Source organism: Cheilinus undulatus, linkage group 7, assembly GCF_018320785.1.
Source record: "Cheilinus undulatus linkage group 7, ASM1832078v1, whole genome shotgun sequence".
Lineage (NCBI taxonomy): Eukaryota > Metazoa > Chordata > Actinopteri > Labriformes > Labridae > Cheilinus > Cheilinus undulatus.
In genome coordinates, this window is record NC_054871.1 from 16,024 (window position 1) to 37,406 (window position 21,383).

The 21,383-nt window shown below is 41.6% G+C and overlaps 1 protein-coding gene across 1 annotated transcript in view; it reads right to left on the minus strand.

Moving 5' to 3' along the window:
- Positions 1-21,383, minus strand: part of pik3r3b (phosphoinositide-3-kinase, regulatory subunit 3b (gamma)) — a 284,418-nt gene that overhangs the window by 7,726 nt on the left and 255,309 nt on the right. The window contains exons 7-11 of the mRNA XM_041790986.1: positions 8,932-9,067; positions 8,179-8,277; positions 5,760-5,940; positions 4,399-4,524; positions 3,997-4,316 (exon numbers count right to left, since the gene is read on the minus strand). Of these exons, the coding sequence (XP_041646920.1) occupies positions 3,997-4,316; positions 4,399-4,524; positions 5,760-5,940; positions 8,179-8,277; positions 8,932-9,067 (862 nt within the window). The remainder of the gene's footprint in view (positions 1-3,996; positions 4,317-4,398; positions 4,525-5,759; positions 5,941-8,178; positions 8,278-8,931; positions 9,068-21,383) is intronic.

Below are 21,383 nucleotides of genomic sequence, written 5' to 3' on the forward strand. Positions count from 1 at the left end.
CCAGGACTGTTCCAATCCTGCAAAGAACCAGGTAGGTTTTGACCCTACAAAGAACCTGGACAGGTCTCATCCTTCATAGAAATAAGACTGAAAATCTGTAGCTGAAGCTTTAGTATGAGGAGGTCTGTCTGTCCACACTATGGCCTACGATACGGCAAACATGGAGGGAAAAAGCCCCAACTTCACCAACATTCTGTCTGACCCTCCAAAGATGATGTCATTACATTAAGTTTATAAAACATTCCGCATTTACCTTTGAAGATGATGTCATTACATTAAGTTTATAAAACATTCCATTTTTGCCTTTGAAGATGATGTCATTACATTAAGTTTATAAAACATTCCGCATTTACCTTTGAAGATGATGTCATCACATTAAGTTTATAAAACATTCCGCATTTACCTTTGAAGATGATGTCATTACATTAAGTTTATAAAACATTCCGCATTTACCTATGAAGATGATGTCATTACATTAAGTTTATAAAACATTCCATTTTTGCCTTTGAAGATGATGTCATTACATTAAGTTTATAAAACATTCCCCATTTACCTTTGAAGATGATGTCATTACATTAAGTTTATAAAACATTCCACATTTACCTTTGAAGATGATGTCATTACATTAAGTTTATAAAACATTCCGCATTTACCTTTGAAGATGATGTCATTACATTAAGTTTATAAAACATTCCGCATTTACCTTTAAAGATGATGTCATTACATTAAGTTTATAAAACATTCCGTTTTCGCCTTTGAAGATGATGTCATTACATTAAGTTTATAAAACATTCCATATTTACCTTTGAAGATGATGTCATTACATAAAGTTTATAAAACATTCCGTTTTTGCCTTTGAAGATGATGTCATTACATTAAGTTTATAAAACATTCCGCATTTACCTTTGAAGATGATGTCATTACATTAAGTTTATAAAACATTCCGCATTTACCTTTGAAGATGATGTCATTACATTAAGTTTATAAAACATTCCGTTTTTGCCTTTGAAGATGATGTCATTACATTAAGTTTATAAAACATTCCATATTTACCTTTGAAGATGATGTCATTACATAAAGTTTATAAAACATTCCGTTTTTGCCTTTGAAGATGATGTCATTACATTAAGTTTATAAAACATTCCGCATTTACCTTTGAAGATGATGTCATTACATTAAGTTTATAAAACATTCCGCATTTACCTTTGAAGATGATGTCATTACATTAAGTTTATAAAACATTCCGTTTTTGCCTTTGAAGATGATGTCATTACATTAAGTTTATAAAACATTCCGCATTTACCTTTGAAGATGATGTCATTACATTAAGTTTATAAAACATTCCGCATTTACCTTTGAAGATGATGTCATTACATTAAGTTTATAAAACATTCCGTTTTTGCCTTTGAAGATGATGTCATTACATTAAGTTTATAAAACATTCCATATTTACCTTTGAAGATGATGTCATTACATAAAGTTTATAAATCATTCCACATTTACCTTTGAAGATGATGTCATTACATTAAGTTTATAAAACATTCCATTTTTGCCTTTGAAGATGATGTCATTACATTAAGTTTATAAAACATTCCATATTTACCTTTGAAGATGATGTCATTACATTAAGTTTATAAAACATTCCACATTTACCTTTGAAGATGATGTCATTACATTAAGTTTATAAAACATTCCGCATTTACCTTTGAAGATGATGTCATTACATTAAGTTTATAAAACATTCCGCATTTACCTTTAAAGATGATGTCATTACATTAAGTTTATAAAACATTCCGTTTTCGCCTTTGAAGATGATGTCATTACATTAAGTTTATAAAACATTCCATATTTACCTTTGAAGATGATGTCATTACATAAAGTTTATAAAACATTCCGTTTTTGCCTTTGAAGATGATGTCATTACATTAAGTTTATAAAACATTCCGCATTTACCTTTGAAGATGATGTCATTACATTAAGTTTATAAAACATTCCGCATTTACCTTTGAAGATGATGTCATTACATTAAGTTTATAAAACATTCCGTTTTTGCCTTTGAAGATGATGTCATTACATTAAGTTTATAAAACATTCCGCATTTACCTTTGAAGATGATGTCATTACATTAAGTTTATAAAACATTCCGCATTTACCTTTGAAGATGATGTCATTACATTAAGTTTATAAAACATTCCATTTTTGCCTTTGAAGATGATGTCATTACATTAAGTTTATAAAACATTCCATATTTACCTTTGAAGATGATGTCATTACATAAAGTTTATAAAACATTCCGTTTTTGCCTTTGAAGATGATGTCATTACATTAAGTTTATAAAACATTCCGTTTTTGCCTTTGAAGATGATGTCATTACATTAAGTTTATAAAACATTCCATATTTACCTTTGAAGATGATGTCATTACATTAAGTTTATAAAACATTCCGCATTTACCTTTAAAGATGATGTCATTACATTAAGTTTATAAAACATTCCGTTTTCGCCTTTGAAGATGATGTCATTACATTAAGTTTATAAAACATTCCATATTTACCTTTGAAGATGATGTCATTACATAAAGTTTATAAAACATTCCGTTTTTGCCTTTGAAGATGATGTCATTACATTAAGTTTATAAAACATTCCGTTTTTGCCTTTGAAGATGATGTCATTACATTAAGTTTATAAAACATTCCATATTTACCTTTGAAGATGATGTCATTACATTAAGTTTATAAAACATTCCGCATTTACCTTTAAAGATGATGTCATTACATTAAGTTTATAAAACATTCCGTTTTCGCCTTTGAAGATGATGTCATTACATTAAGTTTATAAAACATTCCATATTTACCTTTGAAGATGATGTCATTACATTAAGTTTATAAAACATTCCGTTTTTGCCTTTGAAGATGATGTCATTACATTAAGTTTATAAAACATTCCGCATTTACCTTTGAAGATGATGTCATTACATTACGTTTATAAAACATTCCGCATTTACCTTTGAAGATGATGTCATTACATTAAGTTTATAAAACATTCCGTTTTTGCCTTTGAAGATGATGTCATTACATTAAGTTTATAAAACATTCCGCATTTACCTTTGAAGATGATGTCATTACATTAAGTTTATAAAACATTCCGCATTTACCTTTGAAGATGATGTCATTACATTAAGTTTATAAAACATTCCGTTTTTGCCTTTGAAGATGATGTCATTACATTAAGTTTATAAAACATTCCATATTTACCTTTGAAGATGATGTCATTACATAAAGTTTATAAAACATTCCGTTTTTGCCTTTGAAGATGATGTCATTACATTAAGTTTATAAAACATTCCGTTTTTGCCTTTGAAGATGATGTCATTACATTAAGTTTATAAAACATTCCATATTTACCTTTGAAGATGATGTCATTACATTAAGTTTATAAAACATTCCATATTTACCTTTGAAGATGATGTCATTCTTTAGCACCACCAGCTACTGGCCTGGATGGATACCATCATGTATAACTGTGTTTTTAATTGTTTTTGTGGATCCGTGTTCTCAGCATATTTGTGGTCTGAACATACAACTTTTATAAATGAACAAACATTTGACTGGATTGCTCTCGTTCTTTCAGCTTTTCTCTATGTCCATTAATCCCGAGTAAAATATCCTTGTGTTTTCCTGGGAAAAAGCAGACATTCTTGTTCACCTTTTAGGAGAGTTGATAGGCCATATATGGGACAGGAGCCACAGGTTAGACTTGAACCCTGACTCTCAGCATACATGGGTTAAAACCTAGCTGCTAGACCCTCTCGACCCCAGTCCACTTCCTAGTTAATTCATCAGCCTAAATAACCAACAAGCATAGGCTGTAGCCTTCCTACAGTAAGAAGTTAACCTTCCCTCTCATCCATGGTCCTTCACACTTTCCCTTTCTATCTATGAATCCATCCGGGCTGTCAGACTCCAGTGGCAAACAAATCTAGTAGTGCTGTACTCACACCAGGTACTGGTCCCTGATCTTGCGGAGCTGTATGAGGTCAGGCTTCAGGCTGTTCATCTTCTTGTCTGTCTCCCGGTTGTCCATGGCTTGGGTCTTCAGGTCCTGCTCCAGCCGTACCTTGCTGTCGTGGATCTCCCCGAGCCGAGACTTGAGCTTCTCGTAGTTCATCATGATCCGCTCGATCTCTTTGTCGTTACCCTCTCGCCTGAAGCGCTCGATGTAGTCTTTGCTGTAGCGTTCCTGCGTGTGGCACTGCTCCTCGAAGATCTTGATGGTCTCGTTGAAAGCTTCGATGGCCGTCCGCTTCATCTGGATCTCCTGAGGGACGAGAAAGGTTAAAGGGCAGGAACGTTCATTTTTCATTAAAACCATGCAGCTTTAGTAAGATGGATTAGTGTACCTGTGACGTCTTTGTGTACTCCTCGTACAGTCGGTCGTACTCTTTGCTCTTCTCCTGGTACTGATTGTGGTATTCTTGCAGCTTCTTCCCCACAGCGTCGATATTATCCTCCTTCACAAGCTGGTCCTGAGGATGAATTTAGATGTTAGAGTATGGAGTATGGTAAAGACAAAAGAGTAATTAAGGACAGATGCAGTTTTTCTGCTTACAGAGGGCAGCTCCTGAACAGGCTTGTTAATAAACCACCCACAATGCCCCAGGCACCGGGCACCGGGCAAGGTGTGCCCGCTACAGATAGAGTAATGACTCGCCTGCATACCACTGGGGCGAGAGAATAAAAGCAACACTGGGCCTTTGGCACCACAGATGTGAGCAATATTTCAGCCAGTAGAGGTCCTGAACTCTAGAGCAGAAACATTTCAGCATGAGCCAGGGTCCTCTTTGACCCTCCATCACCACAGACGGGGTCAGAGAGGAAACTACTAGTTCTTCAGATGCAGAAGCAGCTAACAGAAAGATAAATGAGAGAGGGAGGCACTGGAGATCAGGAAAAACATCTCTGTTTTGTAAAAAAAGCTGCAGTTTTGCACCCTGCTCGAGCACGGTCGCTCCCTCCTCTCCTGACCTAGTTTCACATCAGTAACACCTCTGTGCCCGAGTAACCCGGGTCTGTTTGACCAGCAGAGGAATGAATGGACTAAGCTTTGATGACATCATCTTTTTAGAGCTGATTCAAGACTTCAAAGGAGCTTTCAAAGGATGACATCATCAAAGGCAGAGGATGGAATGTTGCTTCTATTATTAGTGATTTCTATTTAATTAAATCTTTATAAGCTTTAATGACATCTTTCTAAAGCCTATGAAGACTTTAAGGGATGACATCATCAAGGGAAAGAACTGAATGTTGGTGAAGCTGGGGATGTTGGGGGCTTTTTCCCCCTCAGAATAGTAGGCCTTAGCTGGATGGAAGTGGCGAGATCCCCAGTTCCACTCGTCTTTTTCTCCACCCTGTAGGGCGCTAAAAGACTTACAGGCCTTGATCAGTGTCCACAGTATGAAACATCACCAAAATCAGAATCATCCCAGTATCATTAACTGTGTGCTGATGATGGTGTGGTTCTTTCCAGGATATACTGCCATGTTTAGCCCATGGATTCAAACCTTAGTGACTTATGACCCTCTTTAGCTGACCACCCAACACTGTATTCAATCCTTCTTACTAAAACCATGAGACCTCGCCTTAACCACAAAAAAAATCCCCAAACCAAAAATAGAGGGGGATATCCACATCTGCTATTATACAGGAATACAATCCTGAAATTATATCCCTGTTTGGGATGGTCTGGATCTGGTTTGCTGACCTGCTGGAAGCGGGAGATGGGGTACATGAGTTTGACGTCCAGCTTGGTGTTGTACTGAGCCAGAGACTCGTGCCTGTAGTGGCTGATGAGCTCAACCACGGAGCCGAACGTCAGCGGGTCAGAGAAGCCGTACTTCCCGTCTCGATGGTAGATCTTTATCAGCTTGTTGTTCCCCCCTTTCCTGGAAGAAAAAGAAGGCGGATCAGCAGGAATCTGCAGCACATTTAAGAGTCCTCTTAATATTCACATTCTAACAGCTTCTATTCTCGGCTCTGTTCCCCTTCCAGCAGTTTATTTCCAGGGCAGTGGGCGATTTGCTCCAAATTAGCAGGATGCTGTGTAGGCAAAAATGCTCCCTGGCACATGATTTTCCTCAATCTGATGCTAACTGGAGGCACAGCGGCATGAAAGAGGAGCAGGAGGAGTAATCTGCTGCTCCTTCAGCATCCATAAAGACCCATGTGGTTTAAAACCACTCCACCATGAAGGTATTACCTTAACCCTTTGATGCGCAACATGGGTCAAAAGTGACCCGTATCTATTTCCTGTGTGATTTCATGTAAATGGCAGAGTTTCTATGATATTTAAAATAAATAAATACATTTTTATCAGTAACTGTTCCAATTATGCAGTAAATATCTTGTTTTTGAAATGTACAGATCATCATTGTTATTTTCTCTTCCTTACTTCATGAACAATCAGACCTTTTGTATTTCTACATCAAGTTCACACACACGGGTCAGAAATGACCCGCACACATCAAAGTGCATTGTGGGATATTTTAATGTGTTTCAGACTCTTCACAGCTCAACACAGCCGCCCTCGCTCATCTGGTAGATGGAAGTATTTGTTTTTTGTTGTTGTTTACAATTATTACAGCCTTACCTCTGAAAACATAAACGACAGTTCTGATAGATGACTGTAAATACTGTGATAATTTCAGGTTACCTTAGGAGAGAGAAGACAGAGTGACAGTTATAACTGTTAGCTAGCTAGCTAGCTGTTGACATAGATAATCCATTTTATTTATGCTTTATTTTATTTGCTTATTTAGTTGATAACCTTTGGAGTTAGCATTGCTAGGCTGCTTAGAAAAGTAGCTAGCTAAGATATTTTAGCCAAACAGTGAGCTAATCCATAGTTAGCTCATTCTAATCTAGTTTCTAACATTTGCAGTTAGCTATCTACGTAGCTAAGTTTAGTGCTAGACAGTTTAGAAAAGTACTGTAGCTAGCTAAGCTATTTCAGTCAAACAGTTAATCTATCACACTGAAGCATCTAGCTAAGCTATCTGAGACGAGTCCTCAAATAAAACTACAGCAGAGTTTCTGCTAGACTCCCCCGGTCAGACTGACCCGCAGTCCTCAAGACTGCCTGAGAACAACCACTGGACATTTGCTTTAACATTATTTTGCTGCATTAACAACATAAATCTGATATTCTGATACATCCATACACACTAGTCTGCTCTAAATGGGACTGAGGACGTTTTTATTTCCAGACCTGACCCAAAACCCAGACAGAAACCAAGCCAGCAGTAAACCTGAGTAATTATTACCCCGTTACTACAGACACATGATCAGACCCTAGGACCGCTGCACAAAGACTTTCTCTTATTTTTCTTTGTGAAGGTGGTTGAAAGCATCAAAATCAAGACTGCACACTTTTACTAACACACACAGTCAGTCAGACAGTATACACCCACGTTAAACTCATGAACAACAACAGAGAGCTTGTAATGCCACATATGAAGAGGAGCGTGGATAAGCATGTCATCGAGGCAATGGGAAGATGTGGATTAAAAAAAGACAACACAGCCACCACTGCACAAAAGACTGAGATCCTTTGTGAGGCGTGCAAAAATTAGGATGTTAGTTTGTGCTTTACTGAAGTGCTGTGTTTAGTTGAACACAGAACACAATCCAGCAGTTTTCTGTTATAAAACAAAAGTTCAGTTCAGTTCAGTCGCTGCTTTATCTGTCATCTGTGTATGTGTGACAAAATTACAAATAAACATGTTGCAAATATTGATTACAAAAGTGTTTGGCCCACTTACTGCTAAAGAAATAATACAAGATCAAATCATTCAATATAAATCACACATGGAAGGATGGGGCATTTTTGACCCATGTGTGTAAACTTGGCGTTGTAATATAAAAACTGGTTCTTTTCATAACATAAGGAGGAAAAAATAAAATAATGATATGTGGGAATAAAAAAAAGCATATTGAAAGAATATCTGTAGCAATTAATCTATAAATTTAATTTATTTCAAAAGATGGAACAAAGATAAACTCAGCCAGCATTAAATAGCCAGGGAAATGAATGCGGGTCATTTTTGACCCATGTTGTGCATCAAAGGGTTAATATGAGCATGCATTACCCATCCCTTTCATGTGAGTGTGCAGTTGCCTGTTACCTTAACGTAAGGGTGTAGTCGCCCTGCATCTTGGTGGATGCGTCCCGAACCAGAAAGGTCCCATCGGGCATGTCTCTGAGCTTATCGTTCACCTCCTCCCTGAGGACAAAACCAGAGAAAGAAGGAACAAAGAGCTGGTAAGGAAACAAAGATAGTAAACCGCCTCATCACTCAGATACAGAGTGACCTCACTGACATAAGACAATTAAACTTGTGGGGTACTGGTTAGACTGGAACGAAAGCTGGGGGTCAAGACTGGTCTGCATTTAAAAGGCAAAGATGGAATGTTTTAGAAACTTTGATGACATCATCTTCAAAGGTAAATATAGTTTTTAAACTTTAAAGGATGACATCATCAGTGTAAAGAAAGCTGGTAACACTGGGGATGTACAGAGCTTTCCCAGATCTTAACAGCTTAACCCCGATCTCTGCAGCGTGAGCTTTCAGTCATAAAAACTGTTGTCAGCACACACTGAGGAGATGGATCAAACTGTTAGACGTTGGTGTGAAATGTTCTGACTTAGTTTTTGTGATGTTGAACAAACATGCAGGCATGCCGCCTTCTTCTTAGAATCATTCCTGTGAGCATTTACATCCTGTTTTCACGGCTTAAAATTCAAAAGGACGCAGGATAAAGCAATCTGTTCTGTTTTAATTCCTAGACTTTTTTATTCAGTTCATCATGACCCAAATATGAAAAAGGCCTGTTTCATGATTGAAAAGGACTCCTTCATGTTCAGCAGCGGTTGTTACCTGGATATGTCGCCCCAGTACCACTCGGCCTCCTGCAGAGAGCCTCCTGCTCCCACATCCTTCGCTCCATTGCTGCTGCCCCCTCCCACCCCGACCGAGGACGGCTGCTGGGGCTTGGCCGGCTTCGGAGGTAGAGCTGAAAGAGAGAAACGGAGAACATGAGCCGACTGACGAGACCTGGGTTTGCACTCTGGTTAGAGTGTTATATGACTCAACAACAATAGTAGATAAACCGCTACGAGAAGCTTGAGAACATTCATCCCAAACATGCAAACACTCTTCATATGCAAAGCAGGATGGAGGAGCTGCATTTATTTCTGCACACAAACACGGTCACGGTGCAGTCGTATTGTTATTAATCACACAGACAAACAGCAGCGTGCCAAACAGCAGCCATTCATCATCCTGTAATGATGGAACCACGGACACACCGGGAGCCTAAAGAAGAGACGAAGCTATCAGTGCTGCTCAGTAGAAGTGGGCATACTCTTAATTAACCCCACATTTTTAAAACAGCCCGTCCTGCAGAGGGAAACGCCACTAATTCATCCATTTACTGTTAGAAAGCTCACTGCGCTAAAATGCCTCTGCCTCATGTAAATCTGCCCCGTCATAGACACTGATCTTGTCTCGTCAGCATTCCTGCATCCTTTGCTTATTCTATAAATGCACACAGACGTGAATACCTTGTACAAATTTAAATTATTTATTTCTAATATCTAATGTTTATTCTGTACACTGAGGGCAGAGCTAACCAGAGCTAAGTTTCTTCTCATGTTAGAGCACTTGGCTAGAAAAGCGGAGTCTGATAGCCACCCTGTGTTATGAACAACCACATGTAAGATCATCTGGCATTTTGGGATGACTTATAAATGTGCACGCTGTCCTGAGAACTAAAGGATGATCATGAAGCTAAGAGCAGAGAGGCTGGACTGAACTCCAGATTCTTAGGAGCCACTCCAGGGCCCTTTCTGTTCCCTTTGACATCCCTGGAGAGGAGATTTAGGAGTGGGAATACTCTACAGGGATGTCAAAGTAAGTGGATATACCTGTGTGTATCTTAGAGACGGGACGTCCCGAGCAGGATCTGCAGCAGCATTCTGTTGCCCTGTCCTGAAGCCAAACTCTCTCTGTCTTATAAAGAACCTTCCAGCAGGTACAGGTGTGACCCAGACAGGCAGGGGGACTCTACAGGGGGGACAGTCCTGTCCCGCTGATTATTAGCTCAGTAGTTTAGACCATGTCCCAGAGTCCAAATACATGATGAACAGGTTCCTCCCACCACCAGGGGGCAGCAGACTCAGCTTAAAGAAGTTCTGATGGTGTTTTTTGACCTGAAGGACAAACAGCAACGATTTTAATAAATGTCTTTGTGTTGCTCCATTCACCGTTTCAGTGATGAGGCGTCACATAAACCAGCTTAGTCTTCAGAAACATCCAGTTAAACGTCTTAAAATGACATTTTTTCTCCCACAGTCAGCCTAAAACATGTGATCTTCTTAGAACAGCCTAGAAAAAACAACAGTGCAGATATTTCTGTGGTAAAATCAGTGAAAAGTCTCCATGAAGAGCAGAAACTCTAACAGTCAAGGCTGAAGACGTTCAACAGCCCATCTAATGTTTATAACAGAGAACCAGCCGATGCTCCTTCCTCCTCTCCTCCCTCCTCTTCATCATCTCCACTGCAGCCACAGCTGTCCATCAGCGCCATCCTCCCTCTCTTTTGTATAACCTTTATTTAACCAGCAGAGACACAAATGTGTGGTCTGCTGCTGCCCGTCCTGGCCAGGACACGCTTGTAAACGAGATTCTTCATCTCAGTGAGGTTCTCCTGGTTCAATAAATTTAAATAAATAAATAAAAAAGCAAATCTGCACAATTAAGAAGCATAGACAGTGAAAAGTCTTAATTCCCTGCAGTCATACTGTTTCCTATGAGCTCTGGCTGCAGCACCACAATAAAGACCGGATGATCCAGGATGATCCAAGTCCATGTCCCGCTCCTAACACGGTTTCATGTTGAAAGAGGCCTGAATAAGAAAGTCAGGAGTCACTGAGAAAAGCAGAAAAATAAACTACAACTGCCAAACTCCAATAACAAAAAGTAATCAATAAGAAATGTTGGACTACTCTGATTATTGTTAATGATGAGCAACGACAACAAAGAAACTACAGAAATCTGATCTGTGGGGCAGAGAGGGTCAAACCTATGAAGCCAACAAAAACATGCAACTAAAAATGACAAGAAACATGAAGTATTCATCCACAAAGTCTGTCCTAGCTCTGCAGCAGGATTCAGGTCCCTGCAGACACCTGATGAGGATCACCTTTAGCATGAATGGGAGACCTCTGAAAGACATCAGAGAGGTGGGAAATAAACTTACATCACCAAACGTCTACAACAAGATAAATCAGCTGGAGAATTTTAAATGCTGTTGCACAACAGGTGTCGGCTGAGCTGCAGGATGCATTTAATAAAATGCATTTAAACAATTCTTCAAAAACAGTTAAGCATGACAGAACAAAGACAAAGCAGCAAACGCAGACCTAGAAACTCTGGCTGCAGCAACACCACAGGAGGATCTGATTTCCTGCTGCACTCCTGATACCAAAGCCAGCAGGAACAAACATCTGAAGGATAAGAAGAGTTAGCAAAACTGAAATTAAAATGAGCTGCAAACAAAAATAAAACTGCCAAAATACTTCAACACAACCACAGAAAAGATCCTGTTGTGGAAGTGAATCAACTGAACAATGAGAAATAAGTAAAGGACTGGTGTGTCAGCAGAGCTGCAGGTTAGGCAATAACTGCAAAATAGCCACTCTAAAAAGAGCATTTTAGAATAATAATAAAAAGAAGAGGAAGAATCCTGATGATCAGTAGCTGCGGCACGTCTCCACTATGACTGACGGTCTCTGCAGAAACACAAACAGGAACAGCAGGATTCAGTTTCCTGTTCCTCTCCTGATGTCAGATCAGGATGGAAAAGGCTGAGATATGCAGAAAAGAAAATGCAGGGAGGAAAAATTAAGTCCCAAACATTTTACATTGAAGAACTTGTTTAACAGCAGGACAATCATCAGGAAATGTCCACACTGCATCAGCAGAACAATGAGGAAAGAGAAGGACGACGGAGCTGCAGGCAAACGCAACGAAAGCATTTAAGCAACTCTTCAGAAATAAAACAGCAATTTAGAACGCTGACGAGGCAGAAGAGCAGCAGATCTGCAAAACCAGAAACATGAAAACCATGTTCATCAACACCTGATGAATGTCACCGTCACAGTCATGTCAGGAGGAGTTCAGGTTTATTTCATTCGCTAGGACAGAAAAATATCCTCAAACACTAACAGCACATCATTTTACAACGGAAAAACAGGAAAGTTGAAAAAAGTTGGAAAATAAACTTAAACTGACAAACCTCTTCAACAAAATGCTGATCTATCTGAGATGTTGAATAATTGATATCACTGATCATGAAGGATGAGGACAATAGGAGTGTCAGGACAGGAGCACTACAATGCTTTTAAACCAATAACACATTTACTCTGACAGAGGAAGCAAAGAGCAGAAACTGTGCAGGATCATGATCACAGCTGGAACTGAATATCCGGATGCTTCTGCAGCAACGACAACAGCGGGCCGATGGACGTGACCAGCGCTGCTCCTTTGTTGCAGAGCTCCGCTGCACACTGGACGCATTAAATCACCTCCTGCAGCAGCTACCTCCACGCTCGGATCAATACTTTGATAAGTCTGATCTTTTCAGAAAACACGCCAAATTCACTGATGACAACCGTCCCGCCCCAAAGGACGGCGCCAGAAAATGTCAGAAAAGAGCACAGGTTTTCATTTTACACCGTCACCACGCTCAAAATGTGTAAAATATCAGGCAGTTAGAGGGAGCGAGGGACGGCGAACAAAGGGGACCATCAGCGCAGGCTCCCCCGCCCCCTCGCCAGACAAAGGAGCAGCGCTCCGCCACACACACTCACAGGGAGATCAGTTGTCATCACACACACACACACACACACACACACCCACACACACACACAGCTCTGCTGAACAATGACCATAAACACAGAGCACTTCAGCACCACGACGAGGAGCCGTATACGCCACGGAGGCACGACCATGGCTGTCTAACAAAGATCTTTAAAGCAACAGGAGCTCTCACAAATAACCCACACACAAACACGGGAAGTTTTCAGCGTGCAGAAGCTCTCACTGATCTTCTTTTCCACAAGTTTAGAGCTCCAGGTGGAGTGTGTGTGAGCGGCCGAGTGTGTGGGTGTGATTCAGCGTCACGGCGCTCACACGCCTCTGACACACGGAGAGACGAGAGAGCAAACAGCGGTCCGCTTGACTGCAACTATCTGACATTTCAGCGCTAAATCACGTGTTTGACCACGATCGTGACGGCTGACATCCAGAGCAGAGTATCAAAAAAGATTAAACACTGACTTCACCACATCTACATCACAGGCATTTATGTAAATGAAGCACCAACAACACACAATCAATGCTAATACATGCACAGCAAACAAACAGATGATAAGGATAGAAAGACATGAAGGAGGTTGTAGCGGGACTGTCGATGACAAAAATATGACTCCAAACTAAAGAGCCTGCAGAGCAGCCTCTCTTTCACCTCACTGATCTCATCTTTGATTATTTTAGAAAGTTCAAAGCGCTGAAAATCGATCGAGCAGCATTGACAAACAGTGTCAGTGAACTAAACGTCTGAATTTTCCTTTTTTGTTGCAAAGGCTGTCTTAAATTTGAAAGACTCAATCCCTGAAAATAAAACAGCCAGGGCCGAACAATTTAAATAGACATATAATTGCATTATTGTGACTCATATTGCACATGCAATATTACTTTGATCATTTTCTATAGTGAAAGGAGTGATCGTTGCATTAAAATAACTCTTCAAAAATGATTACATTTGAAGTTTAGAATAATGAAAAAGCAACAAATCTGCAGAAGCAGGTTAAATTCATGTTCAACAACATCTGATGAACGCCAGCAGGATTTCTCTGTCGCTGCAGCAACAATAACAAGAACAAGATTTATGTTCCTGTTGCTCTCCTGGAGAGATTATTTAAGAAATACCTCCGTGCATTTACAGGAAATCTTTGCAGAACAGAAAAAGCAACAGGAAAGTTGATAAAAGTTGCTAAATAAACTTGAACAGACAAACCAAATAATCAGATTTTTAACAAATAATTTTGCATATTATTCATGAAGAACAATGACTGAACAATGGGAAGAGTCTCTCATTATTAACAAGAAAAACAGAGAAACACAGGGACAATTTCTGCAAACTATTCCTCAAATAAAACCGACAATTTGATGTTTGCATGATGTGAACTTTGCACCTTCTGCCATTTAAAAAATCTAGATTACAACTACTTTCCCAACCTTAAACCACAGTAAAGCAGCTTTTTGGTAGTTTGTTGTTTTGCAGTTTTTGTGGAGGAGTCTCAGCAGGACGTCACAAAACTGGTAGAAGAATTATAAGAAACAAAGAAATAAAGTTTCTGGTTTTGTGCTGCAGAGAGGAAATTAAACACGAGCAAAACAGGACAAATGAAGGAAAGAATGGATTTAACACCACCATGTTGTTGCAGGGAAAAGTCAAACTGAGAAAGGACGCCAAAAAAATAAATCAGATAAAGGACAAAAGACCTAGACGGCGCCCTGTTTGTGTCTTACCGTCCTCCACGGCGGTACTCTCTGTGAGCTGCATCCTGCCACTCGTCTCTCAGCTGTTTCCCTCCTCCTCTTTCTTTCTCCCTCGCTCGCTCATCCACTCTCCCTCTCTCTCTGTTCTCTCTCTCTCTCCTCCTCTGCCTCCTCCTCCACCGCCACCTCCTCCTCCTGCTCCAGGCTCCGTCAGACTGAAGAAAAGAGCGAGCGAGGGTGAGCCTAAAAGACAGACGACGAGCCAACTAATCCCTGCACGGAGGCCCGCCCACTCCGCCAATCAGAGGACAGCGAAGGGGGGGTTAGGGAGAGAAAGAAAGAAAGAAAGAAAGGAAGAGGGGAGGGAGGTGGAGTTACCCCGTGGTATATCCATTCCTTCTGGGACTCCACACGCTCACACGCTCGTGCTCACTGAGCGTTAAATCAACAGGTCGTCTCCTATGGAGCGCTGCTGAACGGGGCGTTAACCGCCTCATTTATGGGCCAATTCACTCCTTTACAGCCAGACTTCAGAAGCAAACTTCAGCACCAACATCACTCCTTTACAACAAGACATCAGCACCAAACTGAACTGTGGAACATCACTGAAGATGCTACATCTGAAAATTAAAGTTTCAGATGTGCAGAAAATACAGATAACTGAGAATGCCACAAAATAAATCACAAAGAAAAAGGACGTTTCAGAAGCTTCACACGAAGATAGAGGGCATGTTCACACTAGGATGGATCGGTCTCCACCGTGTCTGAGCATGACTGCCCCCTATGGGTCTGATTAAACATCACTAACACTGCTCTGTGTCTGAGCATGACTGCCCCCTATGGGTCTGATTTAACATCACTAACATCGCTCTGTGTCTGAGCATGACTGCCCCCTATGGGTCTGATTTAACATCACTAACATCGCTCTGTGCTCCAGCATGACTGCCCCCTATGGGTCTGATTAAACATCACTAACACTGCTCTGTGTCTGAGCATGACTGCCCTCTATGGGTCTGATTAAACATCACTAACATCGCTCTGTGCTCCAGCATGACTGCCCCCTATGGGTCTGATTTAACATCACTAACATCGCTCTGTGCTCCAGCATGACTGCCCCCTATGGGTCTGATTAAACATCACTAACATCCCAAACCGACGCACAAGAATCGGTTTTATGTTGTCCATGTAACCGGCCAGTATCAGCCTGCAAACAAACAACCATGTTTATTAATCGTGATTTCAATATCAATCAAAATAAATGATTAATATTTTTGCTAAAATCTTCCTGCCCCAAAGGACAGGATGGAAGATTTTATAAACTTTAAAGGATGACATCATCTTTAAAGGCAAGGAAGGAACGTTTTATAAACTTTAAAGGATGACATCATCTTTAAAGGCAAGGATGGAACGTTTTATAAACTTTAAGGATGACATCATCTTTAAAGTCAAGGATGGAACGTTTTATAAACTTTAAAGGATGACATCATCTTTAAAGGCAAGGATGGAACGTTTTATAAACTTTAAAGGATGACATCATCTTTAAAGGCAAGGATGGAATGTTCTATAGACTTTTTAAAGGATATCAACCTCCAAAGGCAGAAAACAAAGTTGAGGGCTTTTCCCCTCCCTCTTTTACCATAGAGTAGTCCACTGTTGGCAACTTTTGGAAGAGTGGGTGGAGCTAGTGAGGCCTTCCCTCGCTCCTAGCCTGTTCCACTCACTCTTCCAAAGGTTGCAACCTGTGGACAGTGGACACAAGAGACAGACTGTGTTTATCTATGCACTCTAACAATCACAGAAGGGTGATTCTTTTTAGTGTTTTGAATGCTTTATGTCCATAAAGTTTCAGAACAGTACTCTGGGGTTTATTTAAGTCCATGTTGGTTTCTATCAAGGTTGGGGCTTGGTCCCATTTGGATACGTCTTCTTTACACATCACCTGACCTGCAGAGGAAGACCTGTGCAGTATTTTAGGGGTCTATCCTCCTTTCTGTTGTTTTTGGGCTTTATAAAACTGGACCAGTCCTGTATGGAGTCTCCTCACTGATGACTCTGATGAGTGGGAGTTATGGAAGATTAGAACAAACAGAGCTGTGATCAATAATCACCTTTGAGTGATATTTCTGGATGTTTTGGAGCACATCTGTCTTCATGTGGAGATAATAACAGCGACACATACGGACAGCAAACAGGCACGCTCTCTCATGGTCCACATGTCCATCCACCGTGTAGATGATGACCATTAATGTAAAGAGGCTTTGACTTCTGCAGCATGCACGATGAAGCACAGAGCTGCAGCAGCACGTCTCTGCCAATGCTTTTTGCACTTTGAATCCCATTTAGAGCAGAAATTAGAGCACCAAACCGTTTTAAGGGATTCATCTGACGGCTAATGTGATCACACTGAAGGATCTATTTCTGCAGGTTCAGAGCACTCGTGCAGAAAAATCTATTATAATCCAGTCCTCAATTAGAGCCATGCAAAGCTGCATGACTGATCACAGTATTAATACTGACAATTTTTTACCTAGAAAAATCACAATCCTGCACATTTGGCCAAATTAGCGTGGCTGATATTGAACCTAATGTTCAATTTTGTGACAATAAATCACAAACCTGGACGGAAATGTTGATGTAATCCTGATATGATTTGACTGAAAGATTGAGAATATTGAATCTGAGACGCCATTAGTTGATTGGTCATGACAGGAAATGCTTTCATTGTTCTCATTGTTACATAACGACTGAAATGCCCACTAAACTCAGCACAGACGAGATTCTAACTGTGATGGAGTCACAGCGGAGAGTTCACACTGTTATTCATGTCTGCTTTGTTTGAATATTGATGTGCAGCTTTGAGGATTTGCTATGAATGAGATTAAACTTGCAGAATAATCTTCATGGTCATGATTTCGACAAACTTTCATTCCCCCTACATGCACCAAGTCCTGGGTAAAAGCACAGCCCCGTCCCTCTCTGCGGGGAGCAGCAGCGCTCCACCTGTGCTCATCATCCTGCACACAAAGGCAGAAATACTCGCACCATAACTGTCAGTGTCACTCGCACGCCTCCGTCCCAGAGTAATAAATATTCTAATGAACATCTGCAGGACGCTCCTCTTCCTTTCTCCCTGCTGCTCTCCTCAGCCCTTTGTCATCCTCCGTCCATCTCCGTCCACTTTTTCTCCTCTTTCTGCCTCGCTGTCACCGTCGTTAAGACAAAGACTCACACGCTCTGCACAGGACGAGACAAAGACGAGCTGGGCTCTGAGCGAGGAATCAGTGCGGAACAAAAACAAAAGATGCTTTGGCTCATTTGATAGGTAGTGATGAGTGCACACTCTGACCTAAAAACCCTGTTCCTGCACAGGTACAACACTCACACAAACCCTGGTCCGGCAAAACTTCTGAATGCACATTTTTGTGCATTTCTGCAGCTCTCACTATGTGGAACAATCACGCCGTTTCTGTGCATGCATGATGAACAGACGACCTCTGGCTGCTGTAAAAGCTGAGCTCCAGTGGCAGTAAAGAGTGTGAATGACCTGCATTTACATCTGCGCTGCGCTGAGGGCCCTTCTCTGTGCTGAGGCTCTGACACAATGAGAGGAAACGCTCAGCAGAGGGGAAGAAAGGAAGAATCCATTCCTCCCTGGTTCACCCAGGAGGAAAAAAGGTGGATGGAAGTTTAACTGAGCGGAGAGAGGAGATACTGCAACTCTTCACTTAGACTTCAGTGAGAGAAACCACACTGAGCTCTCAACTTCAGAAAATAAATGCAAACTTTACATAAGAGGGGAATTCATCTAGAAGAGTCTGGATGAAAGGTTGAAGTACTTTCTTTACCTTAATGGATTTTTGAAAAGCATCATGGCTGCAGATAAGACTTAATGCTGCGCTTTAGGCTGCAGAGCATGCAGCTCATCTCAAAGACAGATAAAGGATGGGGGGGAAAGGGACAGAGCTACCGGGCTAACTGTATTCAACAGCGCCTCCTGGAAACAACACAACGTCCCACATCTGCGCCATGATCCATTCAGCGCACCGAGGGGAGGAAGAAAGGGGGGTGGGACTCAGATGACACTGGCGTGAATGAATGAATGGAGGAATGAATGAAACATGTTCAGCTGTGGGTGACAGTCAGCCACAAAGGGCCACAAAGAGTCAGAGATGCATGTCAGCGAGGGAGGTTATGATTATGAAACCTTTGGGACCTTTTATACCCGGTTTTGTTCGTCTGTTCACCGTCCCATCCCCCATTTCTCTGCTCACGTCTGGGCGATCCAGACCGATCTAGACTTTCCTTTCTGGAGCTGCAGCAGCAGATAAAAATGTGCAGCTGATTGCACTTCTGCAGGTTCAGTGGTGCCATCTCTGTCAGTTTTTTCTTAGATCATATTCACAGCAGACGGTCAGAGGAGGACGTGGGCGTCCTCTAGTCAGACTACATCGGACCATTGTCTCTGAAACCAGTGCAGGTGCTGCTGCTTCTGTTTCTGCTCAAAATGGGCATTTCTGCTGCAGAACGGTGGATCTGACTGCTAATCCTGTAATCATGAAATCAAGATTATCAATGATGGCTGCAGGATATGCAGCAATGCTTTCTCATTTATTCCATGTTGGTGTGTTTTAACAACAGGAAAAACTACAACCATACAAATGTCCAGAATGCTAAGAAGCTCCATAAATATATGTACTGTACAATCGCTGCTTAATCATGTTTAATGATCTTGATCTCAAGATCAGTCAAAATACTGGTGATTTTAATTGCTATGATTCAACAGCTCTAGTTAGGGATGTCCCTTCAAGCTCTAAAAAATGAGTTTAATGTCTTTAAACGGTTGTCACTCGCTTCAAACAGCAATTTCAGCTCAAATCTGACCAAAGAAGTGGCACTGGCACAAAGACAGCCTCACAAGGCTTATGTAAGGCTTCTGTAGATGTTCAGCCTACAGCTGCAGTAGTGCTATGAGTCCTAGCAGACAGCCAGACTCCAGAATGATCACCAGAAATGAGCAGACACCAGAAATCCCTGGAGAAAGACGACCCAAATATCGCTAAGCAGCGCCGCGGGGGTACGAGCAGCACAGGACATGCGCCGTGAAACTTTCCACCAATTTCAACGGTCACGAAATCAACCAGAACACCCCCTCTCCTGCCTCGGCTCCCCTTTATAAAAAAACCTCCACGTCCAGGTTTCCTTCTTACCTGGCGGCTGGTCCATCTCCAGGTAAAATATCAGCTCCGTGGAGTACGGCATCATCGTGTCCCTCCAGTCTCCCTCCTCGCCGGTTTTTTCCGCCGTCCAGACTGTGTTATACATTGCTTACGTGACAATCTTCCTCCACAGAAAAGGGAACAAAGGCGTAAAAATGGCGTCAAAACAAACCCCAAAAAAAGATCAGATAAGCTATTCTACCTATCTATCTAACAGTAAAGTGTCCTATCTGAATTCCTGCTTCAGAGTGAAATAAATAGACGATCTTTGAAGAGAAACCCCCGCGCTGTGACGGCTCCCTCCGACATATTAACAGTTTAACTGAGCTGTAGCTCTTCATAAGTGTTTCTGTAAATATGTAGGGATATAAAGGCGCCCTTTAAAGGAGGGAAAGTAGATTCCAGCTCTACATTTCAGCCCCCTCTCCTTCGCCTCCCTCCTAGCTTCATTTTAAGAAGAGCACTGACGACAGGAGGCTGGCACGAGCCCACAACAGCCGGGACAAACCATTCCGCCACTGCTCAGAGGGGGGGACTAACCTCCTCCGACCGTGACACACCAAAAATAAACTCAAAAATCATCCCAGGCTAAACACAGAACAATCCCTTTAGAGTCAACGATCTTTCACGTTTAACGAAAACACCGCTTACCTCTAATTTTGACCTTTTCCCTTTCAGAGAGCCAAAGCCGTGTCACCTCTTCATCCCCCTCTGGCTTTCCAGCAGCCCCATCGCTTGCCAAGCCTCTGTGCGCAAGCGCAGAAGCTGCATTTCGAAGCCAATAGGGAAATGAGTTGATCCTCTGAAGAGAAGTTAGAAAGTCTGTGGTTTTCCACTCAGCTCTGCCCCCCCCCTCTTCCTCCTCCTCCTCTTCCTCATGGATGTCACTGCTGCTAAAGGAGATGACATAACTACAGGAGAATCTGCTGGGTGCTGTTTTTTGTTTTTTTTAGATTGATTTTCTGGGCTTTTTATGCGTTTCTTCATACAGGAGGACAGAAACTGAAACAGGGAGGAGACATCCGGGAAAGGAGCCGCAGCCTGGACTTGAACCCCTACATGGGGCGCCTTAAACCACTAGGCCATCAGCGCCCCTGCTGGATCGTGTTTAAGATCAAACCAGAGAATGAGTCCGACTACAAACCTGGTCCTGTACCTCTGAGCTCTACTGGATCCAGTTGGGGGACCTTTAGGGACCATGATCGGACCAGAGGACCGTCGTTATAAAGAAGACAACCAGCGGTTCGCTGCCCCGCTCTAGGAGGCCGGTACAGAGCAGAAAACAAAGACGAGTACCCTGGCCCACAGGGAACAGGCCCCGTATGCCAGATTGCCAGTCCACCCCAGGACAGGACCTGGTTTATCTGTGCTCCACCAGGAGGTAGTCTGCAGTCTAGTCTGTCTGTCAGGTCTGTTCAGTCGTGTTGATGAAGTCCTATAAAGACGGTCTCTGCCTCAGGAACAGGTCCTGCACCAACTAGAGAGGGTCTCTGCCTCAGGAACAGGTCCTGCACCAACTAAAGACGGTCTCTGCCTCAGGAACAGGTC